Below are 27868 nucleotides of genomic sequence, written 5' to 3'. Positions count from 1 at the left end.
GCCTACCTTTCATGTGGAAAACTGCTATACAAAAACTGAGGTTGCTTTTTCCATTATCCCAGAGCTTTTCTAGCCTCATGAAGGCTTTGGTGGCTGCTCCAGGAGTTAAACTCTGTTTGTTCTCCACAAAATGAGTTTCGGTCGTCATTTTCTTTTTCTTCAAGCAAAAGGAAGGTGTTTGTATGTGGCTCCTGTCCAGCCTTTTAAATAACATTTTGCAGACTCTGGGAGATCTGCAGAAACCAGCCTTCTCATGCAGTGTAGCTTTTTGGATGCAGGAGTTTGTCTGCTTTACAGCAGCTGCACACAGTGTAGCATTAACATCTGTAAGACAGGACAAACACTGAGGCAGCAAGCTAGTACAAAACGTGGACAAGTTGAGAAGAAGCTCTTCTTTCCATCTCCTTCCTTTTCCTCTTGCTTTGTGCTGCTGTTGGAACAAGAATGGGTCAACTGTGTGGACGATGCATGCAGCTGCTGCAGGGCTTCGTGGCCTTTGTTCAGAGGATGTCCTCCGAGTTGGTGCACTGTATCAAGGAATGCTTGACTCTGATAAGCAAATGCTCCTGCTTAAAACAAAACAGCTCTAAAGCCAGACAGCTGTACAAGCCCATCCTGCAACCTCATGAGAGGGTGACAGCACAGGAGTTTCTGCAGCACATTGAGGCAGGTAAGAGGGCTTGTTTTTTTTCTAAAGGGTTGTGAAAGAACAAGGAGATTTGTTTGTGGGTTGAAAACAGATTGCTGCCTGAACTGCTCTGGTGTGGCATGGACCAGCTTGGTGATGTAGGAAAGGCCAGAGCTACAGAGCTTTGTGTGTGGGACACCCACCATACATGGGACATTCTTTGTGTATGGGACACAGTTGCGTAACAGTTGGATCTACATAGAAATGTTCAGTCACTTTGTTGCTCTGCCATCACTGTTAATATATAACGCATGTAAATATGTTTCATAAAAGTGAGTCCTTCTAGTAATTGAAGTTATGTTTTTCAAGTCAGTCACTGAGATCACAAAGCTGGAAACAGGCTGTACCAATACTGGATGCTACATGAGTGCCGAGCTGTGAGCAGGCAAATGGCAGTGTGGTCCTGGCTGTTGTGCACATCCACGCTGGCCGGCTGCAGAACACCTGGACTTGCGCTGAGGGTGTCTGGGCTGTACATGGAGAAGGTCAAAGTCACACTGGAACAAGCACTGTTGGGCTCCCAGGACTTCTCAGATTCTAAGCAACTGGTCTGCCTAGATGCTTTTGTGCAAACTTTTTAGACACAAGGCTTGAACACAGTCATGGGATTCTGCTTGAATCAAAGTAGATCCATAACTCTTTGTGTATCTCCTCTGCTTTACAGGCTGCCTCCCTAATTCAACTGTTTATCTACTCATGATGTCCTCTCTGTCCGGTCCTAGGATACGACAATATCACTAGGAAAACTTTTATTTTGCTCCTGCAATCACAGAATATCCTCTTGGATGAGTGTGTTTTGTCTGTTGGCCAACCTAAAATCATTTCTTGTCTCACGCTTGGACAGGGGTTGTTGCTTGTTTGGTTTTGCGTTGTCTCACAGCTAATGGGCTTTAAGTTTAACAACCTTGGGCTAAAGCTACTACACAAAATTGCATAGCCTTCTACTTTCATTTGTGGGAAGGGCGTGGAACACAAACTACTATTTCCTTACTTGCCTTTTTAGGGACATAAAACCGTCTTGTCAGGGGGGCCAGGAGACACATTTTTCAAACAGTCAACACTGTTTGAAATGATCTGTCATGGAACAACCTTTGGAATAATTGCTATGACGCTGGTTGTTGGGAACATACGTGAATTAGCTGCAGCTGGTATTAGCTGGTGTCATCATGCTATGAATGTGGCTAAATTCTGAAGTCTATATCTAGAACAGGACCAGACATTTCAGGTTGACGTACAGTGGTCCAGGGCTGAACTTTTTCTTCCGAAGGCTAGCATGCTCCTGACTGTATAAGAGACTGTCTTGGCCGTATCCCAATTCAGTTGGTGGATCAGGTGCAATGAAGTGGTGGTCTGGAAAAAATGGTGAGGCCCTTTGCACCCACTGGTGCTTCCTGAAAAGAATAAGTGTATATTTTCTTGAGAAATCCTTTCCTCTCAGCTGGGTCTTCAAAAGGCCGATCTGTCTTGGATCCTCAGGAACTGGGATACAGCAGCAGTGAGCCCAGAGCTTCTGTGACAGCAGTGCACAGATGGCGATGTGTGCTCTCAGGGAGGTCCCCATGTCTGTGAGCGGAGATACACAGCACTCAGAAAGAAGAACCAAAGTTAATTCTTTGAGTGGCCAACTCCTTCTGCCAAGACATGTGGAGGCAGGGAAGCCTCACAAAGAGAAACAAGACACATGCCTCTAGCGCCTGCTTGTGTATTTTATTCCTAGATGGAAAAAGCCCATCCTCAGTTCTGGACAAATTATAACAAGCAGGGAGCCAACATTTGGACAGTTTGGGTGCAATGAGAGATTTCATGGTTGATCATCATACTCAGCTGTTAGCTAGGGCAGCAAATGCTTGATATTATAAGCAGGTGGAGATTTTGAGTGGCTTCTGCTTTATCAGTTCCAAACAAAAACACACAGATGTGTGGGAGATTCAGATAGTCAGTGTGAACGGCACAGGATTAAAACACATGATTTTTGTTTTTTCTCTAAAACCTTGCACACACTGGCTAGTCCTTCCTTTGTGTGTATTGTTAATTATTAAAAAAAAAGATATTTATATGAAGCAGTTCTGTGAAGCCCACTTACCTAATCCTGAAGGTAGGAGTTTGCTACTTTTGACATGTCAGCACCTTTTATGGGTTGAGATACTGTCTGAGTTTTGCACTGAGGCATGAAACCTCACACCCCTCACATCCCTCTCATCTCTTTATCCAATGGGAGATAAAGTACCTAGATTGTGTTCATAGAGATATTTCAATCTTTAATGCACTGCTTCAATCTATTGTCTGAAAATATAATTGTGTCCTCCACCAGTCAATTTATACTACATTACCTTTTCAACAGTTTATACTATTGAGCAGTTGTTCGATGGCCCATTTTTTGGTTGTTTTTTTTCGTCTCTGCTGCTCCATTCAACACATTATAAGTACATTATGGAGTGACTTACAGAAGTCATGCATGACTGCTACTGCTTGATAGCTATTGCTGAACATCTGGTTTATTCATAGGGGAACTATCATATTCGAGAACAGGTAGACTCATGCTAGAAATTTGAGCCTGAGGCAAACCCATGTGCAATCTATGTTGCTATTCCCTGAAATCTTCCATTGCAATACCCAGGACAGGAAACACAGTGAACTTAAAATGTAGTAAATTAAAAATATATACTCTTTCTCTAGCTCATAACTAAGAACACCATGTTCAGTAGATATATTTTAACAAAGATCTTCTACGAATCAGGAAAAAATAAAGATTTTTTTGGAGAACCAGAACACCTGCATTTATATTGGATAGCATAAAAGCGTCTACAGGTTATAATTTATCTTGCTTCCAATCACTAGTTTTGTGAGCTTCACAAGAGCCATTGCCAAGGACAGGTTATTCCAGATTCATTTATTGCTTCTGCTCATGGAAACGTGAACGAGGATAGATGGGATCTATGGAGTTGTTGCAGTACAAAAATCCTTTTGTGTTTGGTTGACTGTAAATTTTAATTTCTTTTTGTAAACTAACCCTTTTAAGGTATAGTTGAGTCTGTGCTGTCATTGTACATCTTCAGGTTTTGAAATGTCACCACTTGGAAAGGACCCTCTGGAAGCCTTGAGGACCTTAGCCTTTTCAGAAAACCCAGGTTTACAGCAGTCTGCTGCCCTCTATTACTTGCATATGAGTCAGCACAGTAAGTTATCTCAGCACATTAGAAAATTTTCATGTAATTATAAATAAAAGTATTTTTTTGAACTGTGAAACTCCCTTTGATTCATGAATCAAAGTTCTTTTTTTTTCTTTCATGCTGTGTTGTTTGTTAAGGAAAATGGAAATGCTGTCATTGCCTTGTAGGCAGAGTTATTCTGGGTTTTGCTGTGAGGAGGTATCTCTCATTAGATATATAATTGTAATATTTATGGAATTGTAATAATTCTGGAAAAACTCAGCAGAACCCAAAGTAGAGTCAATGTACACCGAGTTTCCTGAGAGCAATTTAGTCAAAACTATGGTGGAAGGAAACGGACATAGTGATCATTTAAGGTTTTATATTACATAATTTTTTGGAAGAGGACAAACCCCTAGAGGCCAGATTGTAGTGGAAGTTTATGAAGGAAATGTTCTTCTTTGTCCCAACTATTCCATGGGAGCACTTGGCTCCTGAAGTAATTTGTAAACAGTTAGAAGTCAGCCTAGATATGCCAAATAAGCTTCCAGCAAGAGTTTGAATCATACAAAAAGGTAGAAATACCAGCAACAAGCACTGTGATTTATTTATTTATTTGTTTGTTTTAAATTTACTTCAAGGATAATATTCTGGCACTCGGCTTGGTAGCTTTATCCCATGTATTTTTTTGCTGGTTAAAAAGCATGGATAGCCACAACATGAGGACCTGCTATGAGGTGGAATGACTTGTTTGGTAGTGACACATATTGCTTCCCTTCCCATGATGTTTTTGAAGTACTTGATTATTCAAAACCTTTTCTGGAAACTTGCTCTGTTTTGCTGGTAGCAATGGAATTTAAATGAAGGGGAATATCACTCAGCCTATGTATGGTAGCACCTGAGGCTTAAGACCAACAAGATCAAAATATGACTGCGGTGAACGATGAGACTCCTGAATATTTCCTCTCATTCCTGCAGTGAACACCCCCCTGCCTGTGGAGCATCTGGAACCCTTCTATGCCTTATTACGGTCTGCTGACCTGGAGGTGCAGCAGATGTCTTCCTTGTCCCTTGTCAGCTTCTTGCTGGAAGGAAATAGTGAGTAATTTACAACGCATCTCTGTTCGGGTGAAAAAGTATCTCTGCAGCCAGACTCAGACAGGAGGAGGGCACATCTACACACCCAGGTCTACACAAATCCAAATTCCATTTTTTGTGTTTCTGATAGGAGAGGTGTGAGTCTTTTTCTGTCTGCAAGTCGCACAGATTCTGGTGGCACCAGGATGTGTCAGATCCCTCCAGCTAGATTGTATCATGTGTCAAGAGATCTTGGATCTGTGTGCAAAGGCTGATAAATTATTCCCAGACTGATGTGGGAACAGATACACTATTCTCATTCTTGTATTGAGAGCCCGCTACTTACTCACCCTTTCAAGCAACAGATACAGCTCTCAGAAATAAACACTGCATATGAGAGAGTGCTCATTTTCTTGTTATTTATTAACTGGACCTTGGTCTTAAATTGCAGATTTAAAAAAAAATCAAAACGTTTAATAGAATTCACTTTCTTCTGTAGCTGACAGGGCAAATGTAATTGAGATAGGATCCGGGAGCTGCAGATGAAAAACTTCCCAGTAAGTTTATGTTGATAGAGAGGGCATGAGCACCCCACACCTCGTCAATGGAGTCCTTGTTGCATCTACTACTGTGCTCCCTGGCACCTGGGCCACAACAGGTATTCCATCATGCTATCCCATTACAGCAGAAGACAGAGTCAGTCTTCAATGACTGAGCTTTTTTATCATGTTGCTATTTACAAGTAAAAAATAATATTTAAAGGGTAGACTTCAGAAGAAAAAGAGGGAGCAGCTGATTAAATTGTGAACCTATTGGAAAGCTGCAGTTGCACTTTCCAAAATGAACCTTATGTTTGAAAACAGAATTGCTGGCAGAAATATTTGGGACCTTCTGAACTAGAACCTTTGAACATCTCTTACACAAGTCTGAAGAGGAATCAAGCAAATAAAGCTCAGAACTGAGAGTGCTTTTCAGGCTGTTGCCATCTTAGGTCTGTTTTGCATAATCATAATATAGACCCCCAAAGCAGTCAAAGGACAATATATTCTTTTTACAAAGGCATTAACTGTTTACTTTCTGTTTGTCCATTTGTTCTTGAATTTATGAATAGTTGACAAAGAATTAGTTGTCCAAATGGGTTTACTTGAGCCAATTCTGGATCTCCTTGAGTCAGAGGATCCCACTGTCCAGTGTAATTCCTGTGCCTGCATCATGACTTTGGCTGTTTCAGGTGAGTGTGCTGTTCTTTCCCTTTATCCTCTGCAGTGAATTCATCCAAACCTTACATTGTATTTCAAGGTGAAACAACCTATTTGCAATTGGTTTGAGAGTCATAAGATGCAGCAGCAAATTTTGGTATTCCTACATCATAAATTCAACTTCTTAAGATTCCAGTTAAGATCTTTTTCTCAGTGTTTTTGATCTTCATTCTCTTATGATTAAAAACCTTCTGATTTCCAACCTAAATATATTCGTGACCAGCTTATCTTAATTAGTGTCTACATTGGCTTGTGCTTCAGTAGTTCTCCCTCTCTGATTTCTCTGCTGATGACCCTCCTTCTCCTTCATTTTAGTAGAGTGAAAAAGCCAAGCTCGTTTAAGACTCCTCTTGTAAGCGAGGCTCTCCATTCATCTTCATAGCTCTTCTGGTTGTAAATTATATGTTCCAGAAATGGAACATAGTAATTGCATCTGTGGTTTTGTGATACATTGTTACAGTCCCGAGATGTACATAAATGCTGCAGGAGTTCCATTTTGAATTAATCTCTTCTGAAAGAGAGGTCACCAGAAATGTGCAGTATTTCATCTGAGGTCTCATCTGTGTCTTTTATTGTGGCATCCAGGGAAGTATGTTTTGTGGTACATCTCATGATAATACCTGTTTGGTTTTTTTTGTGATTGCATCATGGTGATGTTGTTATCCCACAGCTGACTTAATCACTCAGTCTTTCTCCTCTGCTGCTATTTCCAGCCGACAAGGATTAGTTAGGGGTCTGCAACAAATGTTTCCAAGTGCATGTCCCTGCACTATAAGGTTTCATTCTGTTCCTGTTGCTTCAGTCTTTTAACTTCTCTGTTATTTTTAAAATATTCCAGTCTACCACCCCATGGACAGTGCTGCACTCACACCTTTGTATCAACTTTCTGGTTCAAAACCAACAACAGAGCAGTCCCTGTGGAATTCCACTTCCAGATGGTCATTCCCATTCAGTAAAACCTGCTGCCAGCTTGCTTTTAGTCATTTCCTTATCCCCCATGCACTGCTTGCATTTATCACTGTCTTCTCTTGCTTAACTATGCATATTTCATATCATGATATAGATATTTTCCTGGCATCCAGGCAGATAAGCTCAACCACAGTTAGGAAAAGAAAGGTTATCAGGTTAGTCTGGCTTATTCTACCTTTCGCAAATTGTGTGATTCTGCCATACGAATTGTATAAAGCCCTGTATAAAAGCCATGAATAATATGTATTTCCCTTTCTCTAGTGCTTATTCCACCAGCTTCCCTTTCCAGCATGGGAAGTTGCAATCAGATCTCCCAGAGGGCTGGGAGAAGCATGGTGAAAGTGTTACTTCCTCATTAAAGTATTTATGTTGCAAAGGAGGAGTGGACAAGCAGGATCCAACAACATGAAAGTGCTGATTTACGTTTTATCCCATCTTTTATTTATCTGCAGGTTTTGAAATACTTTGCCCTTTGAAACCCTTTTTAAGAATTGCATACTATTATGGTGAGGTTTAAAACTCTGTATATTACATTACTTTGTGTAGAATGCAAATTGCCTCATTTAAATGTCTAAATTAGGCGTGGCATCACTGAAATTTTAGGTGCTTGGCTCTAGGAGGGCTTTCTTTGTGCATGGTCAGTGGAGTTATGTACCTGGAGATCTACAGAGGGGTATCTGTTTTAAGCTGTTTTAAGCAGCCCACAGAGAAAGCGACTTCTTTGGTCACCTAAGGTTGTTCCTTAGTCTGAAAGGCACTCTGGCCCTCCTAGATGTCTCTGTCTTTAATCTGCAGTATAGTGAACCCTGAGCCACTCCAGCTCCAGTCCACCTTCGCTCTCTGTGGAGGGTGATCATGTAATGCCATTGCAGACTCCCCTAAGCGTCAGTGTACTTCTGAGCACAAGTAGTTCGAATTAAGCACTCAAGGAACTTCCAAACTACGTAAGAAGGCATCTGCTGAACATAGAGGTAGGTAGTCCTGCAAGTGCGTAGGCTGGGATGCTGTCTGGGATTTAGATCAGTTTTGAGGCTCTCTGTCCCAGTTTAACTGGCATTTAGACCGACTGGACCCATTTATTTCTTTTTCAGACTATGTTTAGCTACCACAGCAAAGAGACTAAAGCAAGAGGCAATCCTCTAGAGTTTATTTTAATTTTAACTTGCAGGCTGTGATATCTTAAAGGGCCTACTTGGGAAAAGGAATCTGTTCAACCATGTCCTTGAAGTAAGCCATTCATGCTTCAGAGTGATTTAAAAAAAAACAATTATGGAAGCACAAGCAAATTAGGAAGATCCTTTGGATAGCTTTAAGGTGACTAAAATTCCAAATCCAAGAATGGTAATGCGTCTTAACTCTGCTGCAATAAACATCCAAGACTGTGTACAGAGTGAAGCTGTTTAGCAATGTGACTGCAAGGGATATGTAAGCTGGGTTGTCTGGTACTTACCCACTGCAATAGGTAGCCAAAAACAAAAACAGCAAAGAAACCCATTCAGATGAAAAGTAATTGAAGGTCAGTTTGTTCCAACACTAGCATTTGTCCACGCAGCAAGAGGACACATACATGTTTGCAGTTATCTGCAGCTTTTCAATCTGTGGGTAAAAGTAACCAGTTCTGGGAGAAGAACTCTTCTCGGAGTACATAGGAACAGAACTAAACGTTCACAGCAAGGGTTTAAGGAGGCATGAACATCGGCATTAAGGTAAACAGGGAAGATGCACTGAGCGCAGTGCACATTCAAAGTTGTACTGACAGGAGAATTTTCAAGCACACATATGTCAGAGAGCAGAAAGAAAGAATTTATAAATCCAGGTTTCAAGGTGAGTTATTCAAACCCGGCTTGAGTACATGTAATTGATTTCCCCACTTTAGAGTAGCATCTGAATATGTGATTCCCTTCTAAAAGCACTAAAAGGGCGTCAGTGATTGCTATGTCATCAGTGGGGGGATTGCATTACTTAGATAAACAGATGGTCCAGCAGAGAAACATAGTCTAGCCTGCCACATCTCTTACAGAGGTGACAGTACAGTTACACATCTTGGTGTGATAGGTATCTCCATCCATTCTGATAAAGTTGACAAAACAGATAGTGTTCAGCCACATTATCTGACGAAAACTAGAATGAAAATGCAGCAAAGGATAAGGGAAAATGACATATATAAAAATAAATCCAGCAAACCCACAATAATGAGCAGTAACAAAGATTGCAGAGAACTTTGTCAGCTAGTGACTGACCCAAGGGAAAATAATCAAAAAAGTAATTTATTTTGGTCACAGAGGTTTCCATCGTGTGGGTACCTGTTGTGGTCTCTCCACTTTCCCACCATGAGAGCAGGTGCTCCAATCCTTCCCAGGCAGGATTGGGGTGCCTGGGTCTCCATGTGCCACCTCCCTCCGAAGCAGGCTGTGAGAGCTCATCCTGCCACTGTAGGCTTCCAGCGTTGACCACTACGTCTGAGAACTCAGGTAGAAAAATTGTTTGAGCTGTTATGGATGTGAAGCCTTTCCAGATCAAGCCAGTTATGTTTCTTTAAGGAAGAAAAACCTTTGAAGCACCCAATGGCTCATATTCTGTCATATTTTGCCCAAGTTTTGTCTGAACGTTTGTAATCCCTTTGCCCAAATGTGAGGTTCTCTTCCACATTCAGAAGCATTCATGGAGTGTATTGTGTGAAAGAATGAAGGAAGCAGCAATATCTGAATTCTCAATCTTTTTACCTCTCTTCTTTACTCAACTAATTAGAGTTTACATCACAGCAGCCTGGTTTCCATCAGTTGGAGCTGCACAAAAGAATTTCTGCTTCTGCTGAGGGAAACAAAAGAACAATATGCAGGTAGATTAGATTGGAGAAAGGCTTGCCTACAAAATTGGCCAGAAAATTTCACCAGAATAACAGCTTCTCACGTGGAAAAGTTATTTTTAAATACATGACTCTTCCCAGAACAATTATTTTGCTCAAAAAGGAGAGTATTTTTTTTTTCAGAATAAAGGGTATTTCCTTGAATATAAAATATTCATATGAAGGCAGAAAGGGACTTGTCCTGGAATACTAAACTGTACTGGCTGAACTTGAATAGATATCCTGGGTTATCTATGTGAGTCAGTTCCGTGGTAAAGGTAGGCTCCAGGTATAGAAATAATGTCATTGTTCTGTTAACTCTCTGAGTTAGTTGGCACCTGAAGAGTTGATCTTATCCAAATACCTTCACATTTCTTGCTTCTTCTGCTTCATGTTTCTCTCAGCAAACTCCCAGAGACTGGCCATTGTTTAAACTGTCTAGAACTGTAAATGAAGAAATACTCAACCAAAACTCCTGTGGTTTTCAGTTGCAGTTTGGCTCATATAAACTATGAAAGATTTAGACTATAGATTTTGTGTAGATATAAATAAGACAGTAAAGGGGAGAGAACCGTAGCTATCTGAGTGTGGCAGCAGGTTATTTGTTGCAAATGTTTTGATGGCCTCGTGGTAGAGGGGTAGGGAAGAGCATAATGGAAGGATTCTCTTCTATACGGCACAGCCGAGGCTACCTTCAATAAATTCAAAACAAAAGGAGTAGAACTAAAAGCAGATTATTTTTTTTCTAAATTGTATTATATTTTATAGCACAGTATAACTTTATCATATGTAGTATGTATATATATATACACACACAGTATATAAATATGTTATATAGTATTTTATAGTATATAACTAATTTTATAGCATTATTTAAGTATTATAGTTATTTCCCCCCCCAGTTCTTCATCTATGAGTCTTAAGGGACTCTGCAGATCTTTTTTGAATTCTCCATGTACTCCAGGATGTTAAATACAACTGTACGACTTAATACACTGACATGTAAGGACAGAGAAGAAACATTTTTTCAAATTCCAGTGGTTAAGTCAAATTCTGTCTTTAGAAACCTCTGCATTGTTTGTAGCTATCAAAGGAGTGACACAGGCACATTTAAAGGAAGAAATTGGCCCTGAATAAACCCTGCTAAATTAATTCAGTCTTAATCTACAGTTAATTATGTAGGATTTGGTTGGGACACTGTGAATAGCTTGATCAGATATACCAAGGGTACAAGGCAAGTACGATACCTTGCTAACCTGTTTAAGAGGAGTTACGGTCCTTTTATTGTAATCATCCCAGACAAAAAACCAAAAGCATTGAACCAGCTGTGATCATGAATTAGTTTCTTTCCCATTGAGCTCTTGGAATTTTTAACAAGTTCCTTTGAGCATGCAGAAAAATTTTTATATATACTAAAGAATCAGAGAGGCGAACACCAAGGAAATCTAGTCCTGCTAGTTCCCCTGCTCCTGGCTTACAGTAAGATGGCAATGTCTTCTCTCTTTCTTTCTCTGGTTCTTTTCTCTAGAGTCCAACCGAGAGGCTATTGGCGCTGCTCAAGGAGTTACACCCCTACTGTCTCTTGCCAATTCCTATGATCCTAGAGTCCAACAAAATGCAGTTGGTGCTATTCTCAACCTCACACAATCAGGTACCTTCTGACTAATGATTTATCTAAGATTGCTGAAAGAATATTTCTCACTGATAAAAAAATAATTCAAAAGGGTTAGGGCAAGAATAAAAGCGTATCTGAGCAACAAATTATTTCCTTTGCGTATGGCACTCATGTTGATACCATAGGCTGATGATTTAAGTTTGGCCTCTCTTTAGCTAATATAGGCTCTTTTTTGCCTGGTGCTGAAATAGGAAGGCTTGATTTTCAACCCCAAGGGGCTAATGTACAAGCACTTAAATCATCAGTCAAAGAAACAGAGAAAGAATAATCATTTGTTACAGAAATAACTTAATCTAAAAAGTTAGCAGCACATTTAGCACTTTGAAGCAATCTCAGAAGTTTATCCAACAAGGACAAGCTCTAGGAACGTTTGATTTGTATCCCTAGCTTGGTGTTGGAAGATGCAAAATACAACTATTATGGGCCAGACATTAAAGGCTCCTGGGATATCTGCCAACAGCTCTAGCAAAAGCAATATTGGGTGCTCTGCAATAATATGTGCAGTACTGAACATTAACTCTGCAACAAACCAGCATTAAATCTCATCTATCGAGATGACAGCATTATCCCACACAGCTAAATGATACAGTCATGAGCAATGTCTTTTAACTCTATATGGTGGAAGCGAATGGTTGGCAAGGACTTCTACAGTTGGCTATTACACTTCTGTCACTTCTGTTATGATTCAGAATTTTTTAATTTTTTTTTTTTTAGCACAGAAATCATGGTGAATATCGTACCTGAGGTTTTTCAGCTTCTCCAGTGATTCAGATTCTCAGAACAGTCTTTAGCATAAAACCAGCAAAGGCTTAATCGATCACAGAGCCTGATAGTCATTTTGCTAAAATGTCTGTGTACTGCTATATTGCACAAACTCTAAATTATACACTCTCCAGTCACACAGGTTGGCATATATTTGGACAACCTCACCACTTTCTAGAATCCAGTGATTGTGCAGATTCCTTTTGAATGGTGCCTCCAGATGAGAGGGAGGGAAGGGAAAAGACAAGCTAACAGCGCTTTTTCTTTTTTTTTTTTAAATGGCAGAGAAAATCCAACAGGTCCTATGCAAGGAAGGAGCCCTACCAGTTCTTGCTTTGCTGCTGGAATCTCCTGACTCAGAAGTGCAGGTATGGCTCAAACAGGTCAGATTTTTAAATAGTAACAGTGTGACTGTAAGGAGAGCACAAACCACAGCGCCTGTAAATAAAAAGGCAGAGAGGAGGGAAGGTTGCTCTAGAGAATACGGGAAACACCTGACAGCATCTTGGTGAAACTCAGTCAGATAATGTATATTCAAACCACTCAATTTGTTTAGCTCCACAGGAGAAAGTTTATGACACAGAAGGGCATCTGCCAGCAAACACCAACACATGCACACAGTTGTTATGTCTTTACCTTCCTGTGTCTTTCAGATCATCAGAAAAGTTGCAGATAAGCCTCCTCCTCTTGTTTTTTTTTGCATCCTAACTTTGATCTTCCACTCTAAGCAATTTTGCTAAGTGTTCTGAGCAGGCGTAATTTGCAAAGATTGTTTTCTTCTTATTGTAAATGTCTGGGAAATCTCCCTTTTTTATGTCTACCACAGACACCTCTGTGATTCTGCATATTTAACAGAGAGCTGGTGTTGGTTCAAAAGTACGCTAATGAAAAACTATGAATCAGAGTTGTAAACCTTAAAATCCACTAGTTCATTCATTCGGTCCTCTGAGTAGTACAGGATTGTTTCCTCCATCGATTTTGTTATCTCTATTCAATCTCTTTTAAATGTCTGAAGTGATGGAGCCTCTGGAATTGCTTTCTCATCATCAGCTTTCTCTGAGATTCATCTTAAAATTTCCTTCTCTGCAGTTCAACCTGTTTCTTCTAATTATACCTCTTTAGTAATACATGCTTATATATATAATCCTCCCTAGCATTAATGTTTAAATCCTTTGAAAATGATCTCTTGGTATGCTAGGGCAATGACTACATCCAGCCTGAGTAAATCAATGTAAACATATAATACGGGAGATGCAGATGAGCTAACTTATGTGCCAGCAGCAGTGTCGTTGCAGCAGCACAGTGCATTCCTGAATACCCAGGGTCCTAATGGGTTTGTACCACATGCAGTGCCACAGCATGGCTGCTGTTGTAGTGACAGCAGATTATATCACTTCTGGAAGAAGGCCACTCAGGCTGTTGTCACATCTACCCAATAAAACACCCTTAAGATGAAAAAGCACTTTATTTTCATCAGCTCTAAATTTGAGCATTTCTGCAATTTATTTTTATTCTCTTCAACATGTCACCACTGTGACCCTCTCCCTCTCTGCTTTTTTCTTGGTTCTCTGCAGTATTACAGCTGTGCTGCCCTAAGCAACGTGGCAGCCAATGCTCAGCACCATGAAGCCATGCTGAGACCTGGCAACAGATTCCTGCTGCGGACACTCATCTCTCTCCTATCCTCTTCTGTGGACAAGGTAAAGCTCTAGCTTTATCTTTGTGTAAAGGCTTAGCATCAGAGTAGAGCTATAAACTTGGGCATCCAGTTTCAGCCTTGCACAATTTTGCACATCAACTGTACGGGTGCCTATGTGGCATCTTTCCCATGAGAAAAGACACATATGTTAGAAGACACACATGTTTTACAAGGTCAGTGTATGGAGAAAAAGAAGTGAAATCATTAAAGTTGTTCCACAGCCCTGGACGCTTTCTTCAGACTAGGATGGCCTGTATTCTTTAAACTTGAAACTATGGGTGTGAAGTGCTCTGTCCAGGCTCTCAACTATCTTTGATCATTGTGGCTGCGACAGAAGGTATCTATTATGCTACTATTATGCTACTATTTTTTTTCTTTTTGGTATCCATAACTTTGACTATATGACTTCAAAGAATAACATCTTCAAAATTTTGCTTTGTTGTGAGCCACACCAAAGAAACTTCAATAAGCTACAGTTCAGGATTTAAAGGGGGAACCTTAAATTCTCTGTAAGAGGGAGGTGAAAAAAGGCAAATCAAATTAGACAAATTCACTCCCTTTATTTTCCTATACTTTATCTGACATTCCTAAAATAAACCAACATCTGAACCCCATTGGTTCTTCCTCATCAACAGCAGGATCACTGATATTAGAGGAGGTTGAAAAAAATTCATCAAAACTTTGAAAAGAAATCATGTCCCAGACTTTGTTATCTGAAGATAATGTAATAGCTTGCTAGTGTTGTCACATTTATTTTGCGTACGATAGGCAAGAACATGCATTACTGAAACCTCTCTTTTTTTCCCTCTCTCTTTTTCTTTTATTTTTTTTTCCTTCTTTGGCACAAGCAGGTTTCAAGCCAGGCATGTGTTTGCCTAAGAAATTTGGCTACCAGTGGTAAGCAATATATTGGAGATAAACAAACCATGCTATTTCTTTTTCTTTCTCTCTCTGCCTTTCAGAGTGAGCACAGTGGGCTGGGAACCTTTCACATTAAAAGCAAACAGATACACTATTTTGTACATTTTAATTGGATGTTGAGGGAAGAGGGAGGTGCAGATTTACTAACTAAACCAGCCTCACAGCTCCTAGGAAGTGAGGGGAAGTATGTGGACAAAGTGAGAGAGACAGCAAAGTTCTTATGCACAGAACCTTTGCAATTGTATTAAGTTTTTCTCCCTTACGTGTTTCCTAAGCAGTAAACCTGATTAAGACAGAATGTCTCCTGAAATTTCTGCTGAGTGGGGGACCTGCCTTCTCCCAAGGCATGAATCTGTCTGTCATTAAATATAATTTTCTGCCAAGCATTTGTCATCTTCTTAAAAAATCATGTCCCATTAAATGCCCAAGATCCGTTTCTACAGCATACTTGGGAGATGAAAGCAGAGGACTGGCATGCTCAACACTAGAGCCCTAGGGTCCAAGGTAGATTTGTTCATCTACAAAACGTAGAGGTGCTTCATTTTCAAGCAATCACAGTTATAGTGGAGCTGGAAGTAAAGGAACTGCTGTGCTGCTCCCTGACATGGTTGAAAACCCCTGGTTTGCTTGGACTTTTAGGACTGCCGCTCCATCTGCTGGCTGCGCTGGCATTACCTTTAGTGTCCAAAAGCACTCGCTGAGGTTGCAGGGACAAGTGCATAAGCATTGAGTGATGAATAAGGATTCAGCCAGGATGGCTGATCTCTCCCTTGGCTAACCATAACTCTACGGAACAGGTAGTGCTTGGGGAGGTCTTTCTGTCTGTGCAGCAGAAGCTGCCACCTTCTCACCGCACCTTAGGCCAACAGAGCACTCAGAAAATTCCCCTCCTTTCTACTCGCTGAGGTTCAGACACAAACCGAAGGGTGCCCAAAGCTACATTCAGCTCTGAAGCCTGTATTAATCCTTTGGCAAGCTGAGCCAGAACAAACTGGGCTTTATTTTTATAACCAAACATTGTTGATCCCATAGAGGTGGGGAGGTCCCCTCTAATTTCATCACTGAGGCAGTCAAATGCTTATGAGTCAGGGCCTGAATGTCTCCTTGCGGTGCTCTGAAGCTCCCTGACCTCAGTCATTTTCCCAAACCAGCAGACATCCAGGCCGAGATGGTTGCTGAGGATGTCCTGCCCAAGCTGCGCTCTCTCCTGGCATCCCGCAATGAGGATGTGCGTCGTGCCTCCATCGCCCTGCTCTGGATACTGTCCCAGCACACACACAACCAGGTAGGGGAGATCATTTCCCAAGGTCAGAGGGGAAAGAGTAGTTCTGGTCCCTGCCCTGGGGTAATGCTCTGTTATGGCAAAACTGCAAACGAAAGGCATTTTGTGAAGGACCGACAGACTCCATGAGGCTTCACGACCCTTCTCCTTCCCATACAAATTGACAAGGTTTTGTCTACTGCATCTGCACTGTCCCTAACTACCCGCAGAGCCTGTCTGTTGTCATGAGTGGGATCCAAAGGTTTCCATAGTTAATCAGATTACCTGTAATGGGACCAAGGGGAGCGCAGAGGGGGAGATGGGTGTCCGATTCCTTGGATGCACGGATACTACCCTGCACTCCCTGCAACTGCCTATGGTCCCCTCCGGTGCCCGGACTGTAGGTCTCCAGGTGGGTGTAACAAGGGGCAGGAAAAATGCTTAGCACCACGAGACTGCAACCATGGAGGCAGCTGAGGAAGTTATTCCTTGGCTATAGAGCTTCCTCACACATTGAAAAGCAAAGTAATTTAGAGCGTGCACTTAAAATGCATCAGTGCAAAACAAAGTGCAAAAATAGTTTACTTCCTTATATGGACAGTTATTCTAAAATACATTTACATAAGTGTAATACCAATTGAATTAGGATAAAGGCAGAGAGGGAGATTAATAAAATTTGAAATACTGTCTATCTTTACCTAATTCACTAGAACTTTCCTGTCTCCTCATGTCCTTAGTTACATTAGTAATTAAAGGCATCCTTAGGAACATGGACATGAAAGCTTTTTGATAGGTGTCTTAAGCTAACAACAACCATTTAAGAAAGTCAGTTTGGGCAGTTAAAGCAAAAAAAAAAAGTGGGAACCTTTCCTGCCACATTGCTTTAAGCAGTAGTAACAGACAATCTGAGGAACCACAGCTGGGCTTAGGTGCTTCTCATGGCTGAAATACACTCCGTCTGATTTGAAATGTCCTCCGGGTACTGCAGGCCTGGTGCCTCACACCTCGGTTGCACGTACACAGCACAGTACGAACCAAATTGCGCCTCCTTTAACTCCGAGACACGATGGGAAAAATGGGTAAGCTCAGCGCGGGGGAAGCAGCAAGTAGAGCACAGAGCTTTTCAAAGGCACCGTGGCTTCACAGGCTTTGTGCTGGCTGCACTGGCACCGAATGTCCTCATTGCCTGTCAAACTGCCTCATGCAATCAAAACACAATTTGCTCTCAAAGAGCTTACAACTGAAATACATTAAGTTAGTTGGAGGGTATTTACACAGTGAAAACGTTACTCAGTGTGAGGCATTAGGCTGGAACGCTGTGGTGTTTGCTTTTCTTGCCCCCAAACACCATTTAGCCTTTTTCTTCTCCCAGAGAGGAGTATCTGCAGCTCCTTTCCTCCCTGATCCTGAAATGTGTCTTTACCAGTGCCTTCAAACCCCCAGCTACAAAGGGCACGGCGCGGTGTCAGTGGGAACAGAAAAAAGCACCAGGGGCTCGCACTTGTTACACCAGCAGTGAAACAGCCCGTCCTTCATGGGGGACACGGGTCAGCGGCAGGAGGCTGGAGAGGAAAGCATCGCCCTGGAGGGTTTATTCTCCAGTGAGAAGTATCTACATCTCTGCATCTCAAAATTTGTTTTAGTGAGCAAACACGGCTGTCCCTGACTACTGAATGTTGCTGCTTTGTGCGAGCGAGCCCTGGGCACTCTGAGAAGAAGCTGACCTCTCCTTACTCATATCCTGCCTCCCCACCTCCGTGCCTTTTCTGGTCTGTTTTTCAAATCTTTTCAAGGTTTCTTTCTCTAACCCAGGCTGAATTCTCAGTGAGTGAAAGAGGGACTTCTCCATGGGAACAGCTGTTGGAAAACAAACCACCGAACAAAGCTAACCTTTACAACCAAGTCAAGTGATGCTTGAATTATTACAAATACTACCCAGGATACAATAGGGCAGAATTCATCTGCCCTTTCGTTACCATGAAGCAAACCCCTGGGAATGCTTCACAGGAGCTCCTCTCTCTGCTTAAACCCCTGTTTTGTGATCCCCTGGCCAGGCTGTTGACAGCGATTCCCAGCAAGCGCTGGAAAACTTCCCTCTTGCAGGGGGAATTTTATTCAGTTCTCCCAAGGACAGCTCAACCCTGAAACACTAAAGAAAGAGCCAGGCTTTGTGAGAAAACAGCCTTTTAAATCACATTCCTTTGAGCAAGGACCTGGAAGTCAGGGTAGCGGGGTCCGTTTACTCCAGATGATGCCACTGACTTTCCACTCCAGGTACAAAATAACTTTGCCTTCCCATCTTGCTACCTGGTAAACAGGATAATATTTATCTTGTCAAGAAATCCCTGAAGAACGGGTACAAGGGCAGCATTGCAATTGTAAGCACAGTTGCTGCTGGAATGCTTTTCCTTGCCTTTTTTTTTTTTTAAATCTTAGGAGAAGATAGATCAATATCCATCTGAACCACGCAATCCATTTTTACTCAGAGTTTTCTCGTGATTCCCTCGTGCTGTGCAGGATTGAGCCAGAAAACAAAGTCTGGATCCCAGCCATATGCCAGCCAAAAAAGAAGTTCAGGAAAATTTAAAGTACTGTCACTTGGTAACGTAGGTCCTAAATAAACAGAAGAGCTTGGCAGGGAAGTCATTATATATTAGAAAGTTCATTGATAGTCTGTAGACAATTTCTTCCTCCCAGGCTGTAGCAAATCAAATAAGGGTACCATAGCTGATGGAATTAAATAGAAAAGAGGAGACTTGGTCTAAAAGCACAGAAAACAGTCACCAATGGTAATTTAATCGGATTATCTAAAATTATATTATATTTGCCTTTGAAGAGAAATAAAAATAAAACTAGAGAAAATTTATAGCCATTATCTGCATATAGGATTCTTTAAATGCCCTGAGCTTAGGCATAGCACTGCCCTTTGCATCTGTTTTCTTGTTTCATTTTAGGATTGCTGGTTGTGTCAGTGCTTAAAACGAATGTAAGTGAAGATGTCAGTTGATATTAAAAGAAAATAAGATACACTTTAGCAATTTAACCTAAGTAAAAGAAAGACGCAAGTTAAACTAATCTTTAAAGACATCTGTCTTTCAACGCTGCTTCAGTGATCGTGACATTTCACACGTTTCAGAATTATGTGATTTTTCTCAGCTGTATATAGGACCAATGATTTGTTTTATATCGAATACTCTTGCTAATGTGTCTCAATTTCTAAGTAGCGCAAATAATATAGTTCATTACTAGCAAACATAAGAATGCGTAAAGAACTCAAATTCCTAAGGAAAAGAGACTGAAAGAAGAAACGCTCCCAAGAGGAAATCTTTTGCTTTTAACTGTAGATCTAACCCAAAGCCTGCTGAGATCAGGTTTCTCTTATAAACATCACTGTCCTCTTAATCCATACTGTTATTGAGGAAACTACCTGGGCAGTAATCCAAACTCAGGAGATCCGATTCAATTAGTATTAGTGGCAATTGGAGGAAGACTGCACTAAGGGAGAGAGGGACTCAGTAAAGTCCCTCTAAAATATCCATCAGGCAGCAGAGAAACACGTATAAACTCAGAATATGCTGTTCGGAACATGTTACTAAAGTGATGCTGATCACAAACTGATCTAAACATAGAGTCCATTACTGTAGGTGAGATAAATTGCTGAGGTACTGAAGGACACGCTGCTGCTGCTACTTCACCACATACTCTTGCCTTTCACACCTATCCTGACCACTTCGCCTTCCAGTCAGGATCACACGTCCTTCCCCTGGCTACCAGCAACCTCTGGGAATTGTTTGATGCCAACAAAAATAAACTACCAGACCTTAAAACTCCAGCTTTCTGCAGCAAGTGCTCTGTAGATCAGTGCCAGTAAGCAGACCATATTTTAAGAGAAAAAGCACTGGACCCAGCTGCTACACTGTTGGTTTAAATGAGCGGAATAATGCTCTTTTGGCGCTAAGATCTATCTAAAGCTTGCTGCAAATTTGCACTTTGTTGTCTGTACTGGATGTAATTGAGATACTGGTTTCTCTTCTCAGGACACGCTGGCGTGTGCTGAGCTAATACAGAGCCTGGGAATGCTACTGTCAGTGCATAAAGCAGACCCTGTGATTGTTGGTCATGCTGCTTGTATCATCAAAAACTTGAGCCTTTCCAAAAACAGACAGGTAGGTAGCCAATTTTTTTCACTGAATTATACCCTGGGAGGTTGCAGTTATGTTTATGTGAAGTCAGCATTACCCACAGAAAGAATTTTTTAATGAAACATATGCCAAGGATACTCCACACAAAATTGCGTGTATGAGTAAAAGGACCTGATGTGCCATAATGAACGTTTGGGGTTTTTTTTCATATTTTTTCCAATACAATACAAAAACGCTAACAAAAATAAGAAATGTCTAATATCTTCCTATGAGTGATGTGGTTACCTAGTTTGAATGACTGCATCATAGGTATAAAATGTACTTCTAGCAGACATTTCATACTAATTAAAGGAACCATCCAGGAAAATCTGAGGTTTGTTATAAATGTGGCCAAAAGGAAAACTATTTACAATAACTTTTTTTTCACTTGTACTAACTCAGATAAGAATTACATGAATTTTTGATAGTTGTGAAATCAATTTTTGCAGGGAAATAGATTCCCTCAAACCCGAGACCCACAGTAGGAGTAAAAATGGACCATACTTTCAAAGTTTGCTTTAAAAAAATAACCATATTTGTCACTTAAATTCTGTGGCTTTATTCTGTTATCAGCAGGGAGCTGGTTCACCTTCATAAAGCTTTATAATGTGCCTTGCAATGTGTTTAGCTCTCACTGCACAATGAATCCACAGACAGGAGTGGGAGTGCCAGGTTTCCAGAGTCAATTCTAAGGAACAATCGCTAAAGCACGTAAGAGTCCTTAGCACAAGAGGAAAAAAAAAAGTCTTGGTTTTGTGCCAGGAGGACACAGAGTGTGGGAGCTTGAAAGGCAGCAGTCTTGAATCCAGCTTCAACCTCTAAGCAGCAAGTTAAAAAAGTGCAATATAAAATAAGCACACAAAAAAAGGTAGAGCCTTCTGTTGATAGACACCTTGAGCTCCCTTATGGAGGTGTGAGCAGCTTCCATTATTAGGACCTCCCAGAGAGCTGATGACTTTGTGATTCATCTTCAATAGTAACCAGTCACCTCCAGGTGACTCATCCAGGACTCATTCCTTGGTCTCAGCTGCTTTTAATCCAGGTCAGCACAGGCTAAGTCTCCTACCTGTTTTCAACTCAGTCTCTAAAATACGCATTTCAGTACAGAGACAAGCTGCTCAACACCACTTTTGGCATAGCAGATTCAACCTAAAAGATAAGGGGTACCCAGAAATGTTTAATTCATAACATTTCTCTCCAGAAACAGAACTCACCTTTGCTAGTGAGACGTCATCTCATATTTCTGCAGATCAGAGCATTTCAACACCAGAAAATTTTCAAAGCCCTGGAGACAAATACAAGAACTTGATAAACTTCCACATTTCCCATTGCTTTGCCCTGGAGCACTCAGCTTATTCACCTCTGCAGCAGGACTCGAGCAAATGTCAGCTTAATGTTAACGTAGAGCCTGGTACAGCAGCAATAGGTCGGGAAATTCTTTGAGCTCAGAGTGATCTGTGATCATGAGAACATCGCACAGTCAGAGCAAGCCCTGGGAAATGTCTAAAATCAGGCGATCTCTGAACAGTCCAAGGTGTTTGTCACCCGGTTGTGATAGATCTGGGAGGAGGCACTTCCGTTATTGATGTTTGAGCCCTCAGTATCACTAAGAGTTATTCAGTACTTCTGAAGTCCTCGGACGCCACTAAAACATAATGGAAGTGCTAAACATGAATCTCTTTCTCGCTGCAGAGAATCATTGAGAGCCCATGTGTTGAAGGTCTCCTTCAGACCATGCTTTCTACTGACATTCAAGAAGACTCCCTTCATTATGTGACATCTTGTCTTGCTGAGCTGGCAAAGGAAGGTAAGGAAGCAACCCCGCCATAAATGGCTTAATCTGAGAAGTGTACGTATCCGTTATTAATCCGAATGGGCGGTGAAGCACAGGCAGGCATACAGAACACGCAACCCAGGTCTTTCCCTTTAAATTCACTGGGAATTTTGCCATAAGCTTCAAGAAGAACAAGATCTGACTCACTGGCAGGAGACATGGGCTCCGTTGTTTGCATTTTTTTTTTTGTTGAACTGCTTAAAATTTTTTACTGAAAATTCTTTGTGATGAACTTTACTGCTGTACGTGGCCTGCCTACTTTTATTTGTAATGTCACCCAGTTTCTCCAACTGAATTAATTCCACGACAGCAGAAACTAATATAAGAGGAGGAAAAGGCTAAAATACCAAGTGGCTTTTTCTCCTTAAGTTTATTGCATGTAGATTTTACAAGAGATCCCAAATTAGCACCCGTGGAAGGTACAGTACTCCTCATGGCACAGAGGATCAATGTAAATCTTCCCAGCCTGTCCCAGCTCTGGATATTGCCTGTCAAACATTGCACCTCCTGCATCTCTCGTAACCACCATGCAACTGGCAACATGTCGCATTTAATTTTGCAAGAGGTGCCCAGCAGCTGCTGGACAGACTGAGCCCACTAGGCAAGAGTGGATGTCGTACGTAAAACGATTCATTCTTTCAGAACACAAACCCAACAAAATAAAAATCCATCAGCCTTTCTGTTGTGAATCAAATCCACGGCCCTGTCTTACTGAGAGCATAACCTCAGGACGTGACTCTTTTTTACAATCTAAATGTACTTATTGCACAAGTTTGGCACTTATTTTCCTTCTCCAGCTGTGTAAAGGATTTCCTGTTTAGGCAGTATGTTTTCTGTCAGACCTCTCACCTTTGTTTCTTTGACACTGGAATTTTATGTTTTCTGTCAGACCTCTCACCTTTATTTCTTTGACACTGGAATTTCTGTTTACTCTCTTTATCTTTCTGTCTTCCAGAAGGAGCCACGTTACGCATGGTCCAACGGATGGATGAGCCCTTGACAAAGTGCTTGGTGAGACTGGCTGGCCAACTGGAACATACTGAGGCATCCTTTCAAGCTGCCTCCATCATCCAGCACATGACAGGTCACGGTAACTGTCACACAGCATTACCTGTGCTTTCAAAGATATTTATGGCTGTCTGGAGTGAAATGAGCCCTTTCCCAAAGGAGCTAACTGTCAGGCACCAAACAACCTTTAACGTTCCTATAGCATCCTCTAGCTGGTCTCTACAAATCTATTATTTAACATAAAAGTGCCTACAGTCGCCCTTTAAATACACATAAAACAGTGCTTGAGTGCATGAGAAAGCCAAGGGATGAAGATGCATCATAGATGAAAGATCTGGTTCAGGTGTTTGTTGCCTTCTTCAAGCACTACCATTCTACAGGGCTAGGCTGTAGCCAAGTCTGAGGTCCTTAAAAACAACTTAAGTAGGTAAATGGGATAGTGTAAAACACTCCTTACCAAGGGAAAGATGAGAACATGTTTGAGATAAGAGGCATCATTGCAGCTTTCTGTTTGGCCCGCCTTCTCAGTGTATACAACGTGATGGCGTTCCCCACAGATAGGAGCAGAGGTTGGGAGAGACAATTGCAAGAGGATGGTTGTGTTCCAAAATTTTAGATTAACTCTGCTCCCTGACCAGCAAGAGGAAAGCCTCTTACTGAACCAAACACTGCTGTTGTAATTCTGGACTAGATTAGCAGGGGCAGTGAAATAAAGTGGCTTTTAAGAATGTAACCTCTATGTTTTTAAGTTTTAGAGAGAATGAAAAGATCATTATTTTTACCTGCAGGAAACAAACAGCTGTATGCCTAATACACTTGTCCCATGCAGCTGAGAGCCTTTAAGACTCGTGTCCTGGTTTGACAAGAAAACGGTGTTCAGGTGATCCTTGCCACGATCTCTGTAAAAGCACATTTAGATTTTAATCCTTGGATGTGAGAGAAACTGAAGTCTATTGTGAATCTCTAATGAGGGAAAATGCAAAGCTCTTTCAATCCGACCATTGAGGAGTTACAGCAGAGCAGACTCTCAGGTAGTGAATAGAGTCCACGAGCATAATCGCTTCATGGATGGGTTAGCATGACAGGCTGATCAGTCTGTAAATCATCACGCACGTCGCACAAGGACCAGCTTCCCAGCGCAGCAGCCCACTCTGTATTTTATTTACCTGGAACAACAGTGATACCGTTAGAGGCCGTAGTACATGGAAGTCCTCTGCCATTCTTTGCAGTAACATTGGTTGTAGCTGAAGTTAAATGAGTCATTAACAATCTTAAATGTTGTTACAAAAATCAGTTTTCAAAAGCTCCTGTTGACCTCCAGTGGTTCTTCCATTTTTGCAGAAAAAATTATGCTTTTGTTGAAGCGCCACGTCAGAGAGATTCAGGCCTACCTCAAGAACTTTCTTGCTCACCGAGAGATCCGCTTTCAGCAGCTGGGCATCTCTACGTTCTGCAGACTGCGAGAAGGTACGTTCTGCCTGCTGGGCCAAGCCGCCAGGGCGCTGCCAGACCCTGCCTGCTCCTGTCACCAGCAAACAGGCACTGCCTCATGCCAGAAGTGACAGTGCCGGGCAACCTCCTGTGGGGACTAGCTCTGCTCACTTCAGCAAACAGAGCAATCTCAAGGGTAGCTGTTACCTTCCCTGTTTTTAAGTAACTAACAGTATCCTATGATGAAGGCAGGGATTTTTTTTTTTTTTGTTTGTGTGTTTGCTTTAAAACTAAAGGCTTTCTGATCAGCAGGGCAACAGGACTTCAGCTACAGATGTTTTTATCCAGTACGAGAATGTTTGGCACCAGAGGCAACCTAAAAACTTGAAATATTAATTTAGTTTCTTTTGATAAAGCAAGCAAACAAGCAAATTGCACGATTAGCTGGTATTAAAGCTGGGAAGTCTCACATCTTTTTCATACTCTAAATTCTGTTTGTTGATTTTTTTTTTACATTTTTCGGTAGTTTTTTTGGTTTTGGGTAGAAGTTGAGTACAGATGAGAGTTACAATATGGTAATAAATATATACAGTGTATATCTTTGCATATGTAGAACCAGAGCCAAGACCCTCTTATGTCTTGATATGCACCTGCTGCATAAGGCTGAATTTGGCAACTGAGCTTTAGACACCTGGATCAGGAGAAATCAGCAGCCAACGATCTTGAATGGTCGTAGAAATGAAAACTGAATTTGTATCTGCTTTGTGTGATAGAAGAATATTGTTCTGCCTTCTCTATACTTTACACTGTAATTAGAACCATCAACTGTATCTAACCTGAAATATAAGCTTTCTAAGCATCTGCATTAAAATACAGGGAAGACCAGCAGGTTGCCTAACACTTGTTTTTCCTGTTCAGATCCAGAATTCTCATTAGCATTCAGAAAAAGCCAAATGGCCAAACTCCTTGAGCAAGTCCATCAACAAACAGAAGAAACTCAAGAGCTCCTCAGGGCAGCTATTTGCCACAAAGACAGTTAATATTTAAGCCAGGTGGCTTATGAAGACTTAATAGATCCAAGAGCCTGGACTTTCAGAGAAGACAACTGTAGTTACAAGTTTTCCTGCTACTCGCAGTTTCATCATAGAAAAGAGATGTTCCGATAACAAGAATCGGAGCAGGTCAAAAGACAGTCCCCTTGAACACTTTGGCTGGCTGCTTAAGTGTGCTTGAGGACTACAGCTACATTCCTTCCAACAGTTTGGAAAACACCTGATATGCTTGGGTAGCTTCCCATGGTTTGTTTTTTGTTTCCTCACCTCCCCTCTCCAAAAGAACAGCGCTGTATTCCTGAAGTTTTATTCACGTAACAGGCCAATTCTACTGAAGAGCCATCTCTCAAGTACACAGGTTACTCCGTGTTCATCCTTGTTTCTGTTCCATGTCCCTTACTTCAGAGCAGGCTCCAGGGATGTGACTTCAGAAAATAATTAACATGTAGTATAAAGGTAGCAAACCACTAACAGGTTACTACAGGAAGTAACTGCTGAGGGACAACTCAGAAGTTGCAAGAAATTTGTAAGAAACAAGAATAGGACAAGCCTTAAAGCTGATCCTTGCCTACACTGTAGGCACTGCTCGCCAGCGGAAGAGCAAAGGCACATTGAGGCAGGTAAATGGTGCACAGAGCACATTCACAAAGTAGCAGCTACCGTGAAAGATTTGGGTGAGGTGTGTTTGAATGCTGAAATCTGTATTTTGCAAGTGGTAAATTATTTCCAAAAGTACTTGCAACAGGGAAAAAGTGAACATATTTGGCAAAATTAGGAACTGACCTTATATTTTGATATTGATATTTCATTTTAAATGCACAAAAAAGTAGTAATATGTTTAAATTCAACTAATTTTCTTACGTGTACATAGGATACTGAACAACCTCCCCTTCCCTCTCCTCCAGAGGGAAAGAGTCTGTCTCGCAGACCTTTTAGCCAATCTAAACCATATTTTTCCAGGAAAAAAAAAGTAGCACAGAGCCTTAAAGCAGCGCTAGTTTTTTAATGTAGGTTTTAATTCATAAGAGAATAGTAATCTAATAATCATCGTCATCTATTTGTAATCCAGTTCCACCTTTGATCAATACATTTGTTTTTAAATACCAGTATCCTCCTAGAACTCCATATTGAACTGGCTGGAATACTGAAATTTTGGAACCACTCTTAGGGCAAACATCTGCTCCCAGATAGCACAGTTTCTTATGAAAACAGTTCAGAAGAGTTTCCTGTCTTTTGAGGTACTTCTGACCATGGTATAACTCTTACACGCATGTAGAGCTTTAGAGCTGCTATTGGCTACAAACATGGAATAAAAATGAGATTAAAAAAAATAAAAAAAAATAAAAAAATCGTTCTGTCAACTAAGAGCTCAACATTATATTTTACTGTGGCCCAAATCTCTAAGCTTAGTTTTGGTGCTTGGGGGAGGTATTTTTGTTAATGATTCGTTTTAATAACTGCAAATTCTCTCCAGTAGTACTGTTTGAAAAAACCCCACACTCAAAAGCCTCTCTGCAGCACAGTAAAAAGACCTGTTAAAAAACAGGTCAGACAGAGACTTCAGGTAAAGCAGTGTGGCATTTTCAATATTCATGTGTGACAGGAATTTTCTTTTGAAATCTCATGTGAAAGACCCACGTGCTCAGCTGTGGGCAGTGGAGCTTATTAAAACAGAGGCCTACAGAGAGCTGAACGACACAGCTAGGAACAAAATCAGAAAATCTCAAACTTCGCGCCACCTGCTTGGGTGACTTTAGATCATTTTCCACAACGAAAATCAGTGCAATATTAAGTAACAACATTAGAATCTGTCCTGTATCTGTATTCTTAGGTATTTCATTACAAATATTATTTCAAGGTTTTAGCAAGAAAGAAAACAACAAAGCATTCTTCATCCGGAATGAGGAGATAAGAGACCTGTGAAACAAGCAAAGCTAGTGGTGAATAACATTGTAACGTACTGAACTAATCTCGCTGAATGTCCCCCCTGTAAGCATTTATGTTGTGCCAGAGGCCAGCCTAGCTGCTCTGGAAGGTTTCTGCTCCCTACCTTCAGA

The 27868-nt window shown here is 41.2% G+C and overlaps 1 protein-coding gene across 1 annotated transcript; it reads left to right on the top strand.

Annotated features, from left to right (window-relative positions):
- On the top strand, nucleotides 1–27814 carry LOC128906797 (uncharacterized). The gene is made up of 14 exons (XM_054194701.1): nucleotides 1–670; nucleotides 3745–3864; nucleotides 4816–4935; nucleotides 6026–6145; nucleotides 11516–11638; nucleotides 12710–12792; nucleotides 13999–14124; nucleotides 14975–15020; nucleotides 16196–16329; nucleotides 20343–20471; nucleotides 22179–22293; nucleotides 23276–23410; nucleotides 24670–24795; nucleotides 25678–27814. Exons 1-14 carry the CDS (start codon nucleotides 445–447, stop codon nucleotides 25797–25799), a joined length of 1725 nt encoding a protein of 574 aa, XP_054050676.1. The 5' UTR covers nucleotides 1–444; the 3' UTR covers nucleotides 25800–27814.
- The last annotated feature ends 54 nt before the right edge of the window (nucleotides 27815–27868 follow it).

The sequence above is a fragment of the Rissa tridactyla genome, chromosome 3 (assembly GCF_028500815.1).
Source record: "Rissa tridactyla isolate bRisTri1 chromosome 3, bRisTri1.patW.cur.20221130, whole genome shotgun sequence".
NCBI classification, from domain to species: domain Eukaryota; kingdom Metazoa; phylum Chordata; class Aves; order Charadriiformes; family Laridae; genus Rissa; species Rissa tridactyla.
The sequence above is the reverse complement of the archived record's forward strand: the minus strand, read 5'-3'. Positions and strand labels throughout refer to the sequence as shown.

Coding starts and splice junctions, on each gene's coding strand:
- LOC128906797 (XM_054194701.1), top strand. CDS start 445: ATGGGTCAACTGTGTGGACGATGCATGCAGCTGCTGCAGGGCTTCGTG. Junction 12,793..13,998: donor CTCCTGACTCAGAAGTGCAG/GTATGGCTCAAA, acceptor GGTTCTCTGCAG/TATTACAGCTGTGCTGCCCT. Junction 24,796..25,677: donor GTTCTGCAGACTGCGAGAAG/GTACGTTCTGCC, acceptor TTTCCTGTTCAG/ATCCAGAATTCTCATTAGCA.